The sequence below is a fragment of the Rhynchophorus ferrugineus genome, unplaced genomic scaffold, assembly GCF_030347505.1.
Source record: "Rhynchophorus ferrugineus isolate W39M unplaced genomic scaffold, kcgeb_rfMv2 rfM2, whole genome shotgun sequence".
Taxonomy (NCBI): Eukaryota; Metazoa; Arthropoda; class Insecta; order Coleoptera; family Curculionidae; genus Rhynchophorus; species Rhynchophorus ferrugineus.
The window spans coordinates 42,574,663-42,595,460 of NW_027472581.1; the positions used below are offsets into that span (position 1 = coordinate 42,574,663).

The window sequence follows — 20,798 nt, forward strand, 5'->3', positions numbered from 1 at the left end:
GTAGTTATCAAGTTACGTTTATTTCTAAATTTATAACACTAATTAACAGGTTCTGTTTTTGAACAAGATATTTTGGAGTAGATCCCATAAATGTTTAATTATATAGAACTATATTAAATTTGATGGCTTTAATATAAATAAAAAAAACTCATATAAAATATAATTTAATAAAATTCCAATATTGTTTACATTAGTAATTATTGGATTAACTATCTATATCCTATATTTTTGCCAAAACACCTTTTCTGTAAAATAAATACCTTATTTGCTAACAACTAAACAAAACTTCTAGGTAACATATATTTTAGAAACAATCAAACAATTAGATATTAATTAAAAAAAAATGCTGATTATTAAATGTGTTATATATATAAAACACCAATAAAATAGAAGATATGACAACCTGCCATTCTAATTATCGCCTTCTCTTCTTATTCGATTCCTCCTCCTGAAAAAATAAGTATATTACTTGTTGGGAAAATTTATTATAAATTATATTTCAAAACAAAATGAAAATATAATGATGGAATAATAATAACCTAGTTTGATTTACCTTCTGCATCAAAATAATAAGCAATCTTTTGAAAATTCCAAGGAAATCTATGAATAAATCCAAAGAATGGGCAACAAAATCCTTATTTCCTTGTCTTCTCTTTTCTATTATTGCTTGGGTATCATATAAAACAAAACCACACATGGCTATTAATCCAAGATATACTTGAGCATTAAATAATAGTGTTGATCCAAAAAATATGTTGGCCAGGCTCATCAGCAACAAACTATTTAACAAAGTCGTTAAAATACCTCCCAAATATATCCATTGACCTCTTTTAGACAATAATGCACATAATGTAAAGGATACAAATATTACAGAAGTGCCTATGAAAGCTGTTATAATGACACTTGGATTTATTAAAATAGCAGTTTCTAAAATAGGACCCAATCCTACTCCAGTTAAAGTTGAGAATCCTAGTAAGTAGCCAACTCGTTTAGTCATCCCTTTTCCATTATCATCAGGTGTTGACATTAAAAGAAAGAGAAACACTAGAGCTCCTATAGCTGATAAAAATCCTGCTTGTATATTTGTAAATAGATGAATTGAAGCACCCAATCCAGCGGCCAGAGTAGACATTGACAAACAAGCATAAACATTTTTAATATGTTGTTTAACTGGAGCTTCCCTGTAAAAGAGTAAACATCAAAAATTATTGCATTAAAATACGATATACAATATACAAATTACGTATAATGAAAAATATAGTTAAGCAGTTTTTATCAACAATGTATGTAAGCAAAAAAAAACAATATACTATTAATGTAAGCAGTTAAAAAAATTCACTATAACATTAATGGAGGTGAAATGTCAAAATATATCTAAATACGCCCGACTTTAGAAATTAGTTATTTATATATAGAGATAGACATTACAATATTTGTTAACGAAGCGCTATATACTTACAATGTAGTACTAAATGAATTTAGGAAAGTATTTAGGCCTGGACGCTCCATAATTTAGCTCTTCAATTTTTTTCCAAATGTCACACAACAGTTCACTAGTTCAAATGTTGCACGTAATATTAGATTAAATATAATAGGTAAGGATAATGTAAACGTTTATCTAGTATCCAAACTTCGACTGTGAAATAACAAAATGGAAGTAAACTTTAGTCAATATAGATATAGTATATATCGTCACTGCTCGATAGGAACACGTCAGGATATATTTTCTAGAAATAACCTGATTAATTTTCCGAAAAATAGCCATCCTTGTTTAACTCATAACATAAGTAAGATAAAAAATATGTGAAAATACTAATTTATATCCTTTTTCCATACATCTAATTCATCTATATTTTTAATAAGAATTTAGAAAATATATTGTAATTTATTGAAAATTTGCAATTGTAGCAATTTTGATTATAAAAAAGTAAAGAGGAATTTTGAATTAACCTATTAGTTAATTGTCAAGTTTGATTAAATATTAAATGTATGTTTCAAGTTACAGTATAGTCTAAAAATGCATTAATATATTATATATTTTTTAAATTATTGGAGTATATTTTAGGGTTATTACTATATAAATCAAAATTTGTACTACCATACATAAAAAACTATGGGCGACAATTCAAGTTTCCTTAAAGATTTTCATAGTTTACAATGTTTACAGGATACAAATATTCAGCAATACTCTCCAGCGGAGTAAGTAAACACTAATTTATCTGAATATAATTTTAAGAAATTGTTATTTTAGATGCGAATATGATCGAATTGAAAGTACCTTTAAATATGGTAAAACATTTCATATTGTTAAAGGTCTATTATATTTAAAGTTTCTTCGTGATTCAATTCAAAAGCAAATTATATTAAAACAGGAAGATGATATATCATTAGAGGAAATGATATGTGAGCATTTAGTTAAAATTGTTAGAGATTATAAGGAAAAGAAATATTTTGATAAATCATTTTTTTCAAGAGTGCCACCAAGTATGCTTGAATGTATTTATCAAGTACATATATATTAAATCAAAATAATAAGATGTATTAATAATTTTTATTTGTAGCAAGTTGAGAATATTGCAGATCGGCTTCCAGTTGATCATTTTGAAAAGAAGCACCATACATTTATTTTGAATAACACAGATTTATCTAAATGCATGAAAAATGAAAATCCTATCTTTTCTTTGCCATTACTTGATAATTTACCAGATATTGAGAACAATGATCAAAGAAAAAATGCATTTTCTTTACTTTATGTGGAACCTAAGAATCAATCTAACCAAAAAGAAATTGAAGCTTACCCTCTTGAAACTATGTTTGAAATTTACAAGGAATCTATCCCAAACTATAACTATAATGAATTTAAATCAATTGTTCAAGATCAACTAATATCAGATAGAAGTGATGATGATGTTGTAGCTTATTTATTGGATACATTTGGTTATACAATTTTTGATTTTATATCAGAAATTATAAAAAATCGTTATAAGAAAATAGATTATGGAGATAGATTGTGTAAGGTTATTAATTAAAATAATAACTTATAATGTTGTTTTCGTATTTTATAATGCAGATGTCGAGAGTGGTATTGCTGCTAAAACATGCAAAAATACCTCTAGTGCTGTAATAGCAGGCACTGTTACAGTGCAGTCTGAAAAAGAAAGTAACCTGTTAAAAAAATTGAGGAAAATCGAGAAAAAAGAGAGAAATAAAATATCAACAACTGAAATTGAACAGTAAGTTTACTCAACTTTTGATATTCAATATTAATTTTTTTTATAATGCAGAACAGAAGCTGAATATGAAGTAGCCAGGAATACACCAATTTTTAAACGGCAGGCTATTGCCAAGATAGATCCAGATGAATATCCTCATGTTCATGACCAAATGAGAAATCATATGATAACTAGTAAGGTCTTATTTGTTGACAATCCATTGCTTTTAAAGTCAGCTAATCCCCATAAATAATATTTGCTTCTTTCATTTTGCTAAAAGTTTGATCTGAAGAGCTTTTTTCTGAGTACTAATATTTTTTGTATAATATAAACAGCCAAATAATACTTTGATTGATAGACTTGTATCAGAGATACATTGTTTCTGTATAACTGATGCTCCTTTTTCTAATATTCTGTATTTTTCTTAACCTAACATAGAAATTTAACATAATTTATCAACTGTAATTTTACAATAGTTTGCACAATTATTTTAAATTGGAGAGCTAGTTGATTTTGATGATTCAAAATTCATTTCAAATATGTTTACATAAAGGATTTAAATTAAAATAATTCTCTTCATTTTCTTAGCTAAATATGATGGAAATTCTATTATGCAACCTGATAATGCTATACGAAAAATTACAAATGATTATGCCGAATTTACTATACCTGGAGGAAGAAAAGGTGATATTAAAGATATAGAATTGGTTCAAGTAAAATCTTTAGATACAGTTGGACAATTGGTGTTTAAGGATATCAAGGAATTCAACCGGTACATACATATTTTATTCTGATTTTAAATTAATATAATTATTATTTTTAGTATTCAATCTGAAGTATTCCCAGTCGCCTATAATTCAAATGAAAATATTTTAGTTTGTGCTCCAACGGGAGCGGGAAAAACTAATATTGCATTATTAACTATAGTACATCAAATTCGTTGTCATATTGAAGGAAATTTAATTAAAAAAAATGAATTCAAAGTAAAATTCAATTATATATGTGATTCAAATAACATATTTGTTTACATTGTTTTGTAGATCATTTATGTTTGTCCAATGAAAGCTTTGGCAACAGAGATGGTTGCTAATTTTAGTAAAAAGTTAGCACCAATTGGAATATCAGTAAAAGAATGCACAGGCGATATGCAACTAACGAAGAAGGAAATTGCAGAAACGCAGATGCTAGTTACAACTCCTGAAAAATGGGATGTCATAACCAGAAAGGGCGCCGGTACGTTACTTCTTTGTATGCATAATAGTTTAATAAAAAGCCGGCTGTATTTGTAACGCGAGTAAGTGATTGAACTGTTCACTTCGCGTCTAAAATGTCACGGATTCGAATTCCGTTTCATCGATATCTGGTACGATATCTCAAAGCGGGTCGTTCTAGTCGGTAACTAGACACCTCATCTTTAATGGTATGCAGAGCCTCTAGAGGTCGTACCGCTATTGGATGTTTCTGATTGTTTATATGCAAGTTTGTAAAAACGGACAAAACAATGGTCTTTTTTGCCAATTTGCTCCTGTATAAATAGATGCAAGTTGGGTAAGCATTCTAAAATAATATTCATGTTGGTCACTTACCAATCATAATATCCGTAGGGTGTTGATTTAAATAATTGGTATAATTTTATGGCAGAGATCCGTGGTTCGCAACAAAAAAATAATCAGTAGTCTCACTCACTTAAAATCAATGTGTTCAAATACTAGAAACTTAAATTTTGAAGCCTATAATACTATAATTATGTTCGGTTGCTCTAGTTTGATTTTCAATTCATTACACAATGTTACTATTTTTTCTTTTTTCACTACACTAAATACATATTTAATTTTATATCACTACACTAAATACATATTTAATTTTATATCAAAATTTTTAGTTGATACAGAAGTAGTTGGCCTTGTAAAATTGTTAATAATTGATGAAGTTCATTTACTAAATGGGTCTAGAGGTCCCGTTATTGAAGCACTAGTGGCGAGAACTTTAAGACAAGTTGTAAGTAGCCAGAGTATGATTAGAATTGTAGCACTTTCAGCTACGTTACCTGGATACTTAGATGTAGCGCAATTTTTAAAAGTGGATTCAAAAAGAGGGCTGTTCTTCTTTGATAATAGGTACTCTGCATTATCTAAAATAAAGTACTATTTTCTAATTATCATACAATTTAGATTTAGATCAGTTCCTTTAACAACAAGTTTTATTGGGGTAAAAAAGAAAAACGAAGCTGACACAATGGATATGGTTTGTTATGAAAAAGTGATTGGCTTCATTAGAGATGGACATCAGGCAAGTAAAATAATTTTAAATAATATAAAGTGTTGAGTTTAGTTTACCTTTACTTTTTGTTTATTGCTTTATGATTTATTGCAGGCCATGGTTTTTGTAACATCTAGAAATGCTACTGCAACAGTAGCAAAACGATTAATTGAAATAGCCCAAGAAAAAGGTACTTTACATCTGTTTGAACCTGAGAAGGGCATTAAAATCAATAGAACAGGCTACAAAAATAGTGATTTGGGATATTTGATACCACAGGGTTTTGGTATTCATCATGCGGGTAATTATGTGAATAACTTATAATTTCATTTCATTTTTATTATTTTCATAGGAATGGTGAGGAATGATAGACTGGAAGTTGAGCAGTTATTTAGAAAAGGTGAAATTAAAGTAATAGTCTGCACAACGACATTAGCTTGGGGCGTAAATTTACCAGCACATGCGGTAATTATAAGAGTAAGTAATGTGAATTTAATAATACAACCCCTGATTACAGTATAACAGTATATTTTTATTACGTTTCCGTTTTCACTATTTTCGGAACCGAATACATATATGAAAGGAATCCCTATCCTTTATTAACACCAAGGAGGCTTACATTATTTGAGGTGAAAATACAAAAGTCTTAGTGTGTCATTGTTATTTACATTTAAATCATGATAATCCAATATTAATGGATTAGCGGTACTACTCAAAAAATTCGATAGCTTCAGAAAAAACAGTTCACTTAAATGGTCTTAAGATCTGTGAGAAAACAAAATGTCTTCACATATATTCAACGAACCGAGTTGTTCAATAAATTCAAGGTTGAATCAAAGAATAATTTAGGTTTTTACTCTATTCTTTACATAGAAAAATGAAAATTATGCTGAAAAAAATAGAATGTAATTCTAATATATGAGCTATACAGTAATAAAAAAATGTTGAGATTGCTAAATATATTATTAACATAAAAGAATCGTTTGAAGAACTGAAGATACATTGAGGTCATACTGGAAAAAAACTGAGGCTGTTTTGTAAAACTGTGAAAACTGATTCTGACTATTGGAAATAATGAAAAATACATCCAGATTAAAAATAACTGCAAAAAAATTCAATTTGCAAATGGAATAGGATGAGAAGGACAGGAACAGGTAGAATCAAATGACATGACAAACTTTCATAACTTCTTTAAACCGTTGTTTAAACTGATCAATAGCAATTAAAAGACGTTAAATATTTTTGATTAATTGACTTTGTTTAAAGGAGCTTTTACTTTATTCTAACCATCAAAAAACATGTAAGAATGTATTGTTATTGAAAATAATCAATGATAAAGTAAATGTCATTGTTATGGTAACATATCCTAAAGCAAATAGTTAATTAATTTCCTGGTTTATTTGTGAATAATGGTTATTAAGTATTACAACTTTACATGTATTTATTTTTAACAGCATAAAATCATTATATATGTTTTATATATACACTTAAATATATTTTAGGGTACACTTCATTATGATGCAACTAAATCATCTTTTGTGGATATGGATATGTTAGATGTACAACAAATATTTGGTCGTGCTGGTAGACCTCAATATGATTCATCAGGTTATGGTATAATCATTACTACCATGGCAAATATGTCCAAATATATGGGATTAATGTTATCTCAAGTTCCAATAGAAAGTCAATTCTTAAACTGTATTCCTGATAACCTTAACGCTGAAGTAAATACTCTTATATGATTTGATAACTAATGAATTTATTTTAATATATTTTAGATTATCTTAGGAACAGTATCAAATGTGAAAGAGGCAATGGAGTGGTTAGCAAATACATTTTTATTCTGCAGAATAAAAAAGAATCCTTTAGTTTATGGGTTAACTTTTAAAGAGGTGTTTGATACATTTCAATTTAATCAATTTCTGCAGATGAAGTTAGATGAAGCAGCTAAGATATTGGAGAGATCACAGATGATTCGGCTTGATAGTAATTTAGGCGAATTGCGACCAACAAATTTTGGAAGAATAGCCAGTTTTTATTATATTTCTTATCAGTCAATGGAATTATTTCAGGAGAAGTTTCACAGATATATTTCAGAAGCTGATTTACTGAAATTACTTAGTGAAGCATCAGAATTTCAACAAATTCAAGTATTATTATTTTTACATATTGTTTCTTGTTAAACAAGACAATTTTGAGTAAAATATTTCTTTATATCCAACATTTTATATCAGTAGAATTAAAATATCTTAATAATTATCCTTCAATAATTTTTAAAAGTCGATTTTGTTAATTTTTCATTTGTTTTTAAACACGAGAATTTCCTAATATTATTATATTCCAGGTGAGAATGGATGAAATTCATGAGTTGGATAGATTACGAGAGTATAATTTATATAATATCGATTTAGATTTTGCTAATGTAACATCAAAAGTTATATGTTTAATACAAGCTAACATTAGTAATGCAATAATAAGGGTGTCGTCATTAGCTTCTGATTGTCAATATATAATGCAAGTAAGATGTATTTTTACATCATTGGTGTATTCCCATTTTATGAATTTGTGTTTCCTTTAGACCGTAGTTAGATTGGCGAGGGCACTTTTTGAAATCGCAAAAGATAAAAATTATGCTCTTCAAGTTTCAAGAACACTTAAATTAGCACAAATGATGGAACAACAAATGTGGGATAATGATAATCCACTTTGGCAATTCAAAGAACTTATTCCACATTTGCGCACACATAGGTATAATTTATTTTTAGTTTTTAATTCTTGTGACTATGAACTTGCCTCTAGAGCTATGGAAATACACAATTTGTCTATTGAAGAGCTTAAGGAAATGACAGAACGAGAACTGGAAAATTTGTTTAGGGCAAAACACGTTGCTCATAGAGTCCGTCATTACTGTAATATATTTCCTATGGTAGATGTAGACATAGTTGTTAGACCAATTACTGACGGAGTTATTAGGTACGTTTCTTGTCTTTCAAAGTGTTAAGTCTTTATGTAACACTATTACATATTTTTTAGAGTAAAGTTATTAATTACCCCTACTTTTAAATGGGATAATCAAACTCATGGAACAGTTCAACATTACTATGCTTATGTGGAAGATCCGAGCCATGATAGCATTTACCATTTAGAATCATTTGTTATATCAAAACGATTGTGTCAGCCAGGATCAGATCCAATTGAACTTGTTTTCACTGTCCCTTTAACTAAGCCTCTCTCTTTAGAATATTTTGTGCATATAGTCAACAGTCAATTTTTGAGTAAGTTTTTAAAATATAAAAAACTTTTTATTGATTTTATTTTATTGTTACAAAACATTCCAGATTCAGAACAAATTAAAGTGATAAATCTAGATGATCTGAGTTTATTTACATCAGTATCCATTCAAACAAAAATATTAGATTTGCAACCATTAGCCAAGAAAGTGTTAAGGAATAAGGCTTTTGAAGATCTGTATCCATTTACTCATTTTAACACTGTTCAAAGTCAGGTGTTCCATTCATGTTATTATACAGATACTCCTATTTTATTAGGCGCCCCCACAGGTTCTGGGAAGACTATTGTCGCTGAATTATGTATGCTAAGATTATTTTCACTTAATCCAGATCAAAAGGCAAATATTTTAATGTTATATATTTTAATCTTAGTTTAATTTTTATTATTTTAGGTTGTTTATATAGCTCCTATGAAAGCTTTAGTTCGAGAAAGATTGTTGGATTGGCAAAGAAAGTTTTCAAAAATCAACAAGAGGGTAATTGAAGTGACAGGCGATATAACGCCTCGTTCAGAATTTATTAGGACAGCTCACATTATTATTACAACACCAGAGAAATGGGATGCTATGAGCAGAAATTGGACTGAAAAAGATTTTGTTAAACAAGTTGGTTTAATGATTATAGATGAAATTCATCTTTTAGGTACTATTTGGTTTCATTTATGTTTTTTTTTTCAAATATGGAGATGTTTTAATTCAATATATAATAAGGTGTAGAAGAGGAGGGTGATGTTAAAAAGGAATTAAATAAGTACATGGGGTATTAAAGAAATTTCTTTTACTTGTACATGAAAGTGCCATTATATAAGGAATATAACATATGAATTTGAATTAACATCAAATATCTGCTTGAGGTCCTTACAGTATTACATATCCCAGTGGTTCAATTTTTGATAAATGTATGCCTCGTTAGTGTATTTCGGCTTATTGGTATATCTATGGTATACTATACTCTATCTTATCTAGACCTCACCCTCCTGTAAAAAAATCTTGGTGGGGAATTATGTAATTTCTGTAAGAGGTAACCATGGCCTCAGATTGTTTATGTAGAATGTCTATTTATGATACGTAACTGGTGTTGAAACCACATGGAACCAATTTTATTGTGAGTGTATTGTTGAGTATTTGTATTTTATAATGTTGCTTATGCCATATATGCCAATTATGTTTGTTAACATAACATTCATTCATAAATCCGCTTGTTCCTTAAAGATTATTTTTTGGTCAAATTAGAGTCCTAACGAACACTAATTTTGATAAGTCTCGTCATTACTACAATGTTCGGTCTCGACCTTCATAGAGTCAAGACGTGATTTTTCCTTATGTGTTTTTTCCTGTCTCTGTAAATATCAAATAAAAATACATCTGTATTTTTTTACGGTCAACTTCGGTTAACGGTTTCAAAGAACTCCCAGGTACGGGGTACGGTGAAACGGCCAACCCAAATAGAAGTAAATACGTGCTCTCAAACAAAAAACGTCCCACGTTTTCCAAAAAGGGAAAAAAGTTAAAGATACTGAAAAAATATTTAATTATAACAATACAACATAATGGATTTAATTACTGAAAGAAAACGAAGAATTAAGAACGAATAACGAGCGTCTGAACCAACAACTGTTGCAATTGACTAAGGAACTAAGGATTTGCTATCCGTTTGCAACTGCAAGGTCACACGCAAGATACATCAAAAAGGCATACTAATTATGCAGAAGACTACTATGATGAAGACGAACTAGCATTAGAGGTAGGAGAACAGTCTGATTGAACCGAAGTAAGAAACAAGAAGGATAAAAAGAGAAAAAAGTCAGAGATGACGCCTTCACCAATCGCAAAAAGTGTTATACACATTATGAAAAAAGAAACAAGAAGTCAAAATCCCTCCGATTAAGGTAAGCAATGTTGCCAGTTTTAATTTATTTAGATCACAAATAAAGGGAGTAGCCACTGACCGAGTGCAGTTTAAAGCTTTGTCTAACGATGATATTAACGTAACCCTTAATAATGAAACGGATTACAGGAATGTAAGAAAGCATCTCATTGAGGTGAAGAAAAGCAATTCATTTAATAAACTCGAATACCACACTTATCAGTTAAAAAGTGATATGTGGTATAGAGTCGTCATTAGAGGATTACCGTCCACTACAAATCAAGACGATATTAAATCGGAATTACGGACACGAAGTGGCGACCGTCAAGCCTATAGCAAAAAAGACAACTAATGTAAATGGTGAAAAACAAATTAAAAGTTTTCCATTGTTCTACGTAGACATGATACAAAACGAAAATAATAAAGATATATATGACATAAATTATTTTGTAGACTGTAGGATAAAAGTGGAACATCCGAAGAAAAGTAATAATATACCACAATGCATAAACTCTCAACATCTTGGACACACTGAAAATGTTTGCAGTAGGGAACCAAGATGTGTGAAATGTGCCGGTAAACATCACGCAACTATGCAAAGAAAAGGTCATCCTGTCAATTATAAAGAATGTGCAGTATATAAAAAAAAATAATAAAAGAATTCCAGCCAAAGAAAATTATAGCAGAACAGCGCTTAAGACAAATTACAAAGTCCAAAACACTGAAACATCTATCGTTGAAAATAAAAAAAAACCAAGATCATCGGTCAAAAATATAAACGCCACCAAAATATCAAATGATAAACAAATAAATACGAAACAGCAGGAAGCTGCGGCCAACGAGCCAACTATCCTCGACATGATGAAATTGCTCAAAGAATTCCAGACTGAAATGAAACAGAAATTCGGTCAGTTAGCAGACAGGGTGGAAAAATTGGAGAAATCCGGATTGGAGAAAGCTATCCAAATTATGCTAAAAGGAAACAAAAATGAGTAATTCGTTTTTAAGAATTATAACATGGAACGCAAACGGACTAAATCAAAGAGCCCGGGAACTAGAATTATTCTTGAAAACAAATAACATAAATATAGCTCTCGTATCGGAAACACATTTTGAACAAGAAGAGATTAAAATTGAAGAAATACAAGTTACGATAATTAGTATCGAAAAAAACGGGGCTGAAATAAATATTGGCGCTATATATTGTCTACCAAGACATAAAATGACACATCAATATAAAGATATCTTTTCAATATTGGGCCCAAGGTTTATTATTGGTGGATACTTTAATTTTAAACATACAGCTTGGGGTTTACGAATAATAACACCTGGAAAAGGAAATGAATTACTCAAAGCCATTAACCTTACAAATTGTAACTATAATTCAGGGCGCGAACCCACTTACTGTCCCACAGACAGTAATAAAGTCCCAGACCTGCTGGATTTCTACTAAAATGTTCGAAATGAATGGGTTCGACACAACGATGAAAGAGCTAAGTTGTTCGCACAATACTTAGCTGACATATTTCAACCTAATGATATAGAATCTACCATGGATACATCTCCTATTTATCAACCCGATGTAGACCTAAATCTAATTTCTCCATTGGAAGTTGCCACTGAAATTGATAACCTCAATCCTAAAAAGGCACCTGGTATAGATGACACTTTACCTGGATTATTGAAAGAACTGCCACGAAAAGCAATTATCATGTGGATATATATATATTTAATGCATGTTCCGGAATGCTTTAAGGTGGCACAAATAATTATGCTCAAAAAACCTGACAAACCTGCAGAACAAGTCGAATCTTACTATCGAATCAACTGCAAATATCTTTTTTCGCTGCTACCTGCAATATCAAAGCTATTTGAGAAACTAATATTTAAACGTGTTAAAAATTTTGTAATACCAGATTTTCAGTTTGGTTTTAGAAATCATCATTCAACAATCGACCAAGTGCACAGAGTTAACTGCGGCTATTGAAAAAGCGTTTGAGGAAAAGAAATACTGCCTTGCAATTCCTGGATCTCTCGCAAGCTTTTGATCGGGTTTGGCATTTGGGATTAATCTCTAAGATGAGCAAATTGTTATCACATAACTATTGTCAATTGCTGAATTCATATCTTTTCAGAAGAAAATTTAAAGTATCGCACGAAATGGCGTTCTCGACATTTAAAACTATTTCGGCTGGAATTCCACAAGGTGGCGTCTTAGGACCTCACCAATATCTGCTCTACAATGCTGACATCCGAACACCAAAAGAAATACTTCTTGAAACCTTTGCTGACGAAACAATTATTTTGCAAACGACATATCTCTGCCTAGGGTAGTAGAAAATGTACAAGTGGCAGTCAATAAAATAGAAAGAGTGGAAAATTCAACTTAACAACTCCAAATCTGTCCACGTTAATTTTGCATTGCGGCGAAATAATAAAAACTTAATTATATCACTCAATGGATGCCCGATTCCTCAAGCAGAATCAGCTAAATACCTTGGAATCCATCTTGACGGTAAATTTAATTGGAAACATCATGTTAGACAAAAAACAAAACACATTAGAACCAAAATAAAACAACTATACTGGTTAGTCGGAAGATACTCTCAACTTGATCTAAAATCAAAGAGGTTGATTTATAAGACGCTTATCTGTCGCTCTTCAACGCTGTCAAAACAAGGTTCTTTGATTGATTACCAATGCCTATCGCTATGTAACCAATGAAGAACTGCACGATCACCTGGAAATCAAATGAATTTGCGAAGTTATGCAAGATTTCGCCTTGAAACACGAAAGAATTACTAAATCATACTAACGTGGAAGCAAAAAAACTGCTAGACAGCGGGTAGGATGTCAGGAGATTGAAGCGAATCAAACCATACGAACTTATATAAGTGTATACCGTTAGTGTAAACTATAGCTATAAGTTTTTATAATTGAGGAATACATATTGATGTATTTTCTCGCACTCCTCTTGCTTGTGAATTAATCCAAGTACAAATGAAATGTAGTAATAAATGAATTTATAATTAAGATTGTATTAAGCGTATCTAATAAAGATGTTATAATAAAAAGTGTACTATAATTATTTGGAAAAATCAACAGAGTAACAAACAACAGTCAAAATAACATTAACTCGCCCTTTTTGAAAAGCCATGTATCCAGCTGTATCTAGTTTAAGATCTCTCATAAACATATTATACGTTTTTTAGGTGAGGATAGAGGACCAGTCCTTGAAGTAATTGTATCAAGAATGAATTGCATTAATCATAAAAAAAATACAAACGTCCGAATTATAGGCCTTTCAACTGCTATGGCTAATCCAGGGGATTTAGCTAATTGGTTAAATTGTGATAAGGTAAAAAAAATATATTTATCATATGCCCGTGTATATTTATATAGATGTTTTAGAGAGGATTATTTAACTTTAACCCATCAGTAAGACCAGTACCTCTGGAAATACATATTCAAGGATTTGATGTTAAACACTACTGCCCTCGGATGGCCGCCATGAACAAGTCTGTGTATCAAGCAATATGTCAATATGCTCCTGACAGTTCTTCCTTAATATTTGTATCATCTCGTAAACAAACTCGTATAACCGGTTATGAAATGATGAAATTTTTGATGTCTGAAAATAATCCACAGAAATGGATGCATTGCAATCCCTATGAACTCGAAAATGTAAAAGCAAAACTTATCGATCAAGATTTAGCTCAGTTAATAACGTTCGGAATAGGAATGCATCATGCAGGTAATTTTTATTTCTTAAGATCCCATTTTCAAGGGGTTTACCGTTAAGTTTAATTTACGTAATTTGTTGCAATTCGATAATAATTTACTTCCAATTATGAGGTTTTTCAATAACGGCGGATTGATGTTTAAATTGAATGAATTCCGTTCATAAAATATTCGCTTTATCGATGAAGATGATTTTCCAACCAAAAATGTGGTCTTGTTGATATGTCTGTGAACATGTTGATAATAAAGTTTTATCATTTGGACGTACGCGTAATCGTGTAACTAGTCATAGTGATTGAATAATAAAAGGTTAAATAGATGCCGCCAAAACCATGTGGTCATCAAAAACATTGAACCGCTCTTATTAAAAAACCAATATATCGTACAAAATGGGTGTCTCAATGTTTCAAAATCAAAACTTTAATATTCTATAGGTTTGACCGATTCAGACAGGAACTTGATTGAAGAATTGTATGTTGCTCAAAAAATACTTGTTCTTGTTGCTACGGCTACATTGGCATGGGGTGTTAATTTTCCAGCTAGATTAGTTGTTGTTAAAGGTAATTGTAATGTTATAAACATAAAAAGTATACTAAAAATATATTTAAAAATCAGGTACCGAATATTTCGACGCAGCAACAAAACGATATGTTGATATGCCTATAACAGACGTTATTCAGATGGCTGGTAGGGCTGGGAGGCCCCAGTTTGATGATAAAGGAATAGCCTGCGTTATGGTACAAGAAAGTAAACGGAATTTTTATAGGTATTGTATTGTTCATCTACCCGTTGCATCAAATTAAAATATTTATTTCAGGAAATTTCTTTATGAGCCTTTCCCAGTTGAATCAAATCTACTTGAAACATTGCCAGATCATGTAAATGCCGAAATTGCTAACGGTAACATAGTGAGCAAATCTCAATTAGTAGAATTTATAGAATCAACATTTTTCTTTAGAAGGTACAAATTTAATATTAATTATATAGATGGTATATCTGCTGATTTCTTTTTGTTTTTATTCAAATTATACTTATAAATATTTTAAAATTATTATTACTTCATTCGGGAGATTATAATTTCATTAAATAACTGTTACGGTACAGATATTGCCATATGCCATTCTCTTAATCTAATTTTCCAACACATTATCAATTGCTTAGACTTTATTCCATTACTAGTCCTAATTCTCTTAATTACGTCAATTGTTGGACGTTCATTATTAGCAGTACTACAGTCTTTAACATTTTCTATAAAAAATACAATAGTATGCTAACCAATGTACGACTTTAAAACGACTCAACTTGTGTCAAAGATTTTAAATTATCCAACAGCGATACAAAATGATTATAATCAATCCTTAACCGGCACTCGGAAGAGTGTCTACTTCTCAACCAATACGCTGCTGACTTTTTGAAGTCGCTCGTCGCAGCTTTTATTTAAAAGGTCACCGTCAAACGACAAACATGTCCAAACCATCATAATCACTGATAGTCGTATTTTAATTGAAAAATTTTCATTTTTAAACACGTTTTCGGGTAGAAATATCTAGAATTTGCCTTAAGCATCGTCCAAATATCGTCGAAATACTTTAAGCTACAGATGTCAAACTAACAAATGTCTTCCACACGCGTCATTTTAGCGAAACGGAAGTTTCTACAGTCTTCTCTACTTGATTTATTACTTTATTCACGAATTCCACGTTCTTCTCTTGCCCTGATAATGTTATGTATTTGCTTATACATGTATTATCATGTTGAAATAAGATATTTAAAAATTAATCAACAGAAATACGATATATTTCTATTTAGGATTTTGGAATGAAAGCGGTTTTAATTTGATAATATAAATATTATATCACTGCAAATTAGATACAATGTTACGATATTTTTAGATTATTAGCAAATCCTAATTATTACCAGTTGGATGCAAATTCTGATCCCTTAGAATTTGTAAGTGATTTAGCCGACTCGGTAACTGACACATTACAACAACACAATTGTGTTGCACGGTCAGAAACTGAGGTAAATTATTTTTTAAAGATATATATTTATCAGTAACGTGCCTTGATTTTAGAACATCAAAAATTTTTATGAAACAACATTTTTGGGTATGCTTGGTTGTCAGTATTACTTATCATATAAAACTGTACATTTTTTGAGCGAAAATATGTTACCAGATAATTCTATAGATGACTTATTGTTGTTAATATGTCAAGTAGAAGAATATAAACTATTTCCTGTCAGGCACAATGAGGACAATATAAATAAGTAATTACTTACTAGAATTATTTGTTGTCATTACTAAAATTATGTTTATTTTAGGGATTTAGCAAGAGAACTCGATGTAAGGTCAAATTTTCCATTTGATTCACCAAGTTTAAAAGTCCTCCTAATGATTAAATGTTACCTTTTGGATGCAAACTTACCCAATCAAGAATATGTGCTTGATTTGAAATCTGTCCTGGATCAAATTATTAGAATCATTCATGTAAGTATTCATTATATATTATTTGGTTATAAATATATGATATTTACAATTTTGTTTTAAATTACATGGTTTTATTAAAAGGTGAATGTTAAAATTACAAATTTATATTTGGAGAATACATTCGAAAAAGTAAGTTGTAACAATTCTTATGGAACAAAACAACAAATTAAAAGCAACTAATCAGCAGTTAAACCAAAAACTGTTGGAAGTAACTAATGAGTTTGCAGCCATGAGATTATAGCTGCAAGGTTACTTACAAAACATAGTGAAGACGCCAAGAAAACGTAAAAACTATATAAAAGCATATTTCACCAGGAAGAATTAATTAGAACAAGAGGTAGACGAAAATAAATTTAATAAATTTGAATATCAGTTAAAAAGTAATAGGTAGTACATAGGCGTCATTATGACATAAAACAGTTGCTGATAAACAACATTTAAGATAACTTGATAAAGGTCAAAACTCTGCCAAGCCATCTGCCGTTGAAAATTAAAAAACCAGAAGAAACCGAAATGTGATCGACCAAAAATATAAAAGACACCAAAAAACCTAGATATAATCAAATCGAAATAAAAACGCAAAAAAACTAACCAACGAGCATCTGTCGTCGACGTGATGAAATTGCTCAGTGAATTACATACTGAAATGCCACACAATTTCAGTCAGTTAGCAAACAGACTGGAAAAATTGGAAAAATCCAGAACTTGCCAAAACAAGCCAAAGATAAATAATTCGCTCTTAAGAAATATAACATCACAAAATACAGAAATATTTTGTGTATAACACGGAACACAAATCGGCTAAATTAGCGAGTTCGGGAACTAGAACTATTTCTAATCTCATATCGGAGAATCATTTTAAAAAATACATTAAAACACGGAGTTTTGAAATCTACTCATCTTATTATGAAACAAAATATACAGCTTTTCCAACAAAATGAGATTATAAAAGAAAAAATACAAGCTGTGCTAGTTAGCCTAGAAAAGAACGATGCAGAAATAAATATTCTCCACCAAGACACAAAGTGACACAACAATGCAGACTCTTATTTTGAAAATTAGGTTTTTAATAATAAACACACAGCTTGAGGTTTACGATTAATACCCCCGGGAAAAGGAAATGAGCTACTCACAGCAATTAGTATTACAAATTGTAATTATCATTTACAGGGCGAACAAAAAGAGCCTAAACTTACTAACAAATTTACTAATTGGGACAAGTTTGGACTATAATGCAGGAACAAATCAGTTTAAATGTAAGTCTCAAAAGTATAAACGACCTCGAACCAAACCCAAACCCGAAATATATTTCAAAGGTAAATTACCCCTGCAATAGTATTCCTGGACATCTCACAAGCTTTTAACCGGGCTGGACTTTTTTTCGGCTGGAATTCCACAGGGTAGTGTCTTGGGACCACTCATGCATCTGCTCGGCATGCCCAATAACAAAAGAAACAGTAATTTGAACATTTGCCGACGACACAGTTATCACGGCAAAACATATATCTCTGCCTAAGGCTGTAAAAAAATACAACTGGTAGTCAACAAGATCTACAAGTGTACTAGATTCTGGAAAATACAGCTTAATAGCCCAAAATCTGTCCTTCGAAATGTTAATTTTGCTTTGCAGCGAAATGATAAAAACCTAATTAAATCACTTGACGGATGCCCGATTCCTTAAACAGAATACCTCAGCATCCATCTGGGCAAAAAGACATCCATTAGACAAAAAGCAGAGCAGATCAATCTCAAAATCAACCAAAAAAAAAATTGTGTAAATTCTGTACAATATTTCTCTATCATAATCCTTTCGCCTAAGCTCGGGAAGTGATAATGCAGCAATAAGATAAGCAGCAACTTAATATCAAATATTTAAATTTACATTATAAAACAGAAATTACTTTTTATCAGCCCTATAGCGATTTAGATAAAATTTATTGTTTATATTTATTTTGAGTGTAAATATATATTTTTGTTTCAGGCAATGATGAGTTTGGCTGCCGGAAGATACTGGTTAGATTGCACACTCAAGTTAGTTTACGTTTGTCAAATGCTAATACAAGGTTACATGATATCTGAATCAAATCTCATAATGCTTCCATATATTAATCGAAATAATTTAAAACAAATTCAAAATAAACTTAGCAAAGTATTACATTCAAACGACAGCGATTTAAGTATATCAACGATTCGAGCCTACTTGTATGCTAGTAAAGATGGAGTAAGCCAGGTTTCTAATATATTTGCGGATATTCTTGGAAATACAGCCTCTTCTGAAATAATAAAAACTATAAATGATTACCCAATATTAACTGCACGAACGAAAGTTGTCAATTGTCACGATAATAGTTCTTTAGAAGTGACAGAAAACCATAAAAATGATTTTACTGAAATATTGGGAACTGAAGCAGGGGACCATATGTTTAGTATAGATATATATCGGGAAGGTTCAAATCAAATGAATGTTCATAGTAAGAAATTCAACAAACAAAAAGAGGAATTTTGGTTCTTGATTTTGGCACTTGAAGGACACCTAATCTTTAGGAAATTTTCATTTAATAAAAAGAACAAAATATTGGAGTTGCCCATAAACTTGCGACGTGGTAAGTATTTACAATAGTATTATGAGTTGTTAAACAATGCAATACTATTTTAGGTTTTTATGAATGTACCTTATATATAATGAGCGATTGCTACATAGGATTTGATCAAAGCATCAAATATTCTATAAAAATAAAATGATTATCTTTAAATTTTATTCTATTGTTACTACCTATTTACTTGTATAAATATATTTATCCATTTAAATAATTTTTATTTAAAAACAAAAAAAAAATCAAAAAACTAACATAATAACCGCGTTACTAATAATTAATTCCAATAACGGCTGAATGCTGCTGTGTAAATAAGTTTTAACAGTTTCCCAACAAACAATGTTACTAGGGCTATATTAATTACTATCACAAGTGTATTATTTACACTGTTAAACATGTTGAGTTTTGTGTCAATAAAGAGTATTTACAAAGAAACTTAGATGATTCAATCTTTGACACCTTTTCAGGTGTGAACAGCAGGAGATAGGAAAACGTTTTTTTTTAGTTTGATGATTAGCGATAGTAGTGAAGATCTTCACTATACTTTCGAAAGATGGAACATCGAAATGCAGTCAATAAACACAAAAAAAAAACACGCAAGAATGACTTCACATAGGATTCATTTTGACAATACAAAAGCAATATCTAATGTGATACATACATCAAAAAGGACTGTAAGAAAAGCTATTGAAACTGACATCTTGGAAACCAGTATTACAAAGTGCAGTGAACTAAGCAGAAGATTCGTATACCATATTCCAACCGGATGATATAAAATTGACAATGGATACAACTCCTGTTTATCAGCCTGATATAATTGTAAATTTGATTTCTCCAGTGGAAGTTGCCATGGAAATTGATAATAATCTCAATTCTTTAAAGGCTTCTGGAATTGATATTTCACCTGGATTATTGAAAAAAATATTACGAAAAGCAATCATGTTGATACACACGTCCAGTACCTATTTGAGACTGAAGCATGTTTGGTATGGTCTAATCATTTGGGACTAATTTATAAGATGAGCAAATTGCTACAGTGGAATTATTGTCACTATGACCTACGAAGTAACCAACGAACAACAACGTAACCAACGAAGAACTGCACTATGACCTCGCTTTGAAACATGAAATAAGATTACTAAATCACAGCAATGTGGAAGCAATGCAACTACTGGACAACATACAGGAAATCAGAAAATTGAAGCGAACGAAACCACAGGAATTTGTATATAACAATACCTCTTGTATGCCAAATCAACATATTACCGTTTTCTTCAGTAATATGAATGACGATCATAATTCTTGTCTTCGTCTGTAAGAACAGAAACATCATATGTGGATTATG

At 30.5% G+C, this 20,798-nt stretch overlaps 2 protein-coding genes across 5 annotated transcripts; one reads left to right on the plus strand and one right to left on the minus strand.

Annotated features, from left to right (window-relative positions):
* Window positions 1–151: 151 nt before the first annotated feature.
* On the minus strand, window positions 152–1,763 carry BI-1 (Bax Inhibitor-1). 2 transcript variants are annotated; one of them, XM_076395617.1, is made up of 3 exons: window positions 1,460–1,763; window positions 554–1,181; window positions 152–448 (listed from the first exon to the last, which is right to left on the minus strand). In XM_076395617.1, exons 1-3 carry the CDS (start codon window positions 1,507–1,509, stop codon window positions 416–418), a joined length of 711 nt encoding a protein of 236 aa, XP_076251732.1. In that variant the 5' UTR covers window positions 1,510–1,763; the 3' UTR covers window positions 152–415. The 2 variants fall into 2 exon arrangements, with proteins under 2 accessions (XP_076251732.1, XP_076251731.1); XM_076395616.1 differs by having other exon boundaries at window positions 540–1,181; window positions 1,460–1,744.
* On the plus strand, window positions 1,725–19,888 carry obe (activating signal cointegrator 1 complex subunit obelus). 3 transcript variants are annotated; one of them, XM_076395602.1, is made up of 31 exons: window positions 1,725–1,787; window positions 2,066–2,199; window positions 2,252–2,507; window positions 2,562–3,012; window positions 3,071–3,233; window positions 3,285–3,406; window positions 3,801–3,984; window positions 4,036–4,195; window positions 4,253–4,445; window positions 5,095–5,329; window positions 5,384–5,501; window positions 5,586–5,772; window positions 5,824–5,948; window positions 6,974–7,198; window positions 7,253–7,624; window positions 7,819–7,992; window positions 8,053–8,222; window positions 8,274–8,447; window positions 8,508–8,749; window positions 8,813–9,102; window positions 9,157–9,406; window positions 13,843–13,988; window positions 14,042–14,384; window positions 14,806–14,931; window positions 14,987–15,137; window positions 15,189–15,332; window positions 16,264–16,393; window positions 16,446–16,639; window positions 16,694–16,859; window positions 18,841–19,462; window positions 19,516–19,888. In XM_076395602.1, exons 2-31 carry the CDS (start codon window positions 2,114–2,116, stop codon window positions 19,599–19,601), a joined length of 6,285 nt encoding a protein of 2,094 aa, XP_076251717.1. In that variant the 5' UTR covers window positions 1,725–1,787; window positions 2,066–2,113; the 3' UTR covers window positions 19,602–19,888. The 3 variants fall into 3 exon arrangements, with proteins under 3 accessions (XP_076251717.1, XP_076251715.1, XP_076251716.1); XM_076395600.1 differs by lacking the exon at window positions 1,725–1,787 and adding an exon at window positions 1,790–1,987; XM_076395601.1 differs by lacking the exon at window positions 1,725–1,787 and having other exon boundaries at window positions 2,019–2,199.
* The last annotated feature ends 910 nt before the right edge of the window (window positions 19,889–20,798 follow it).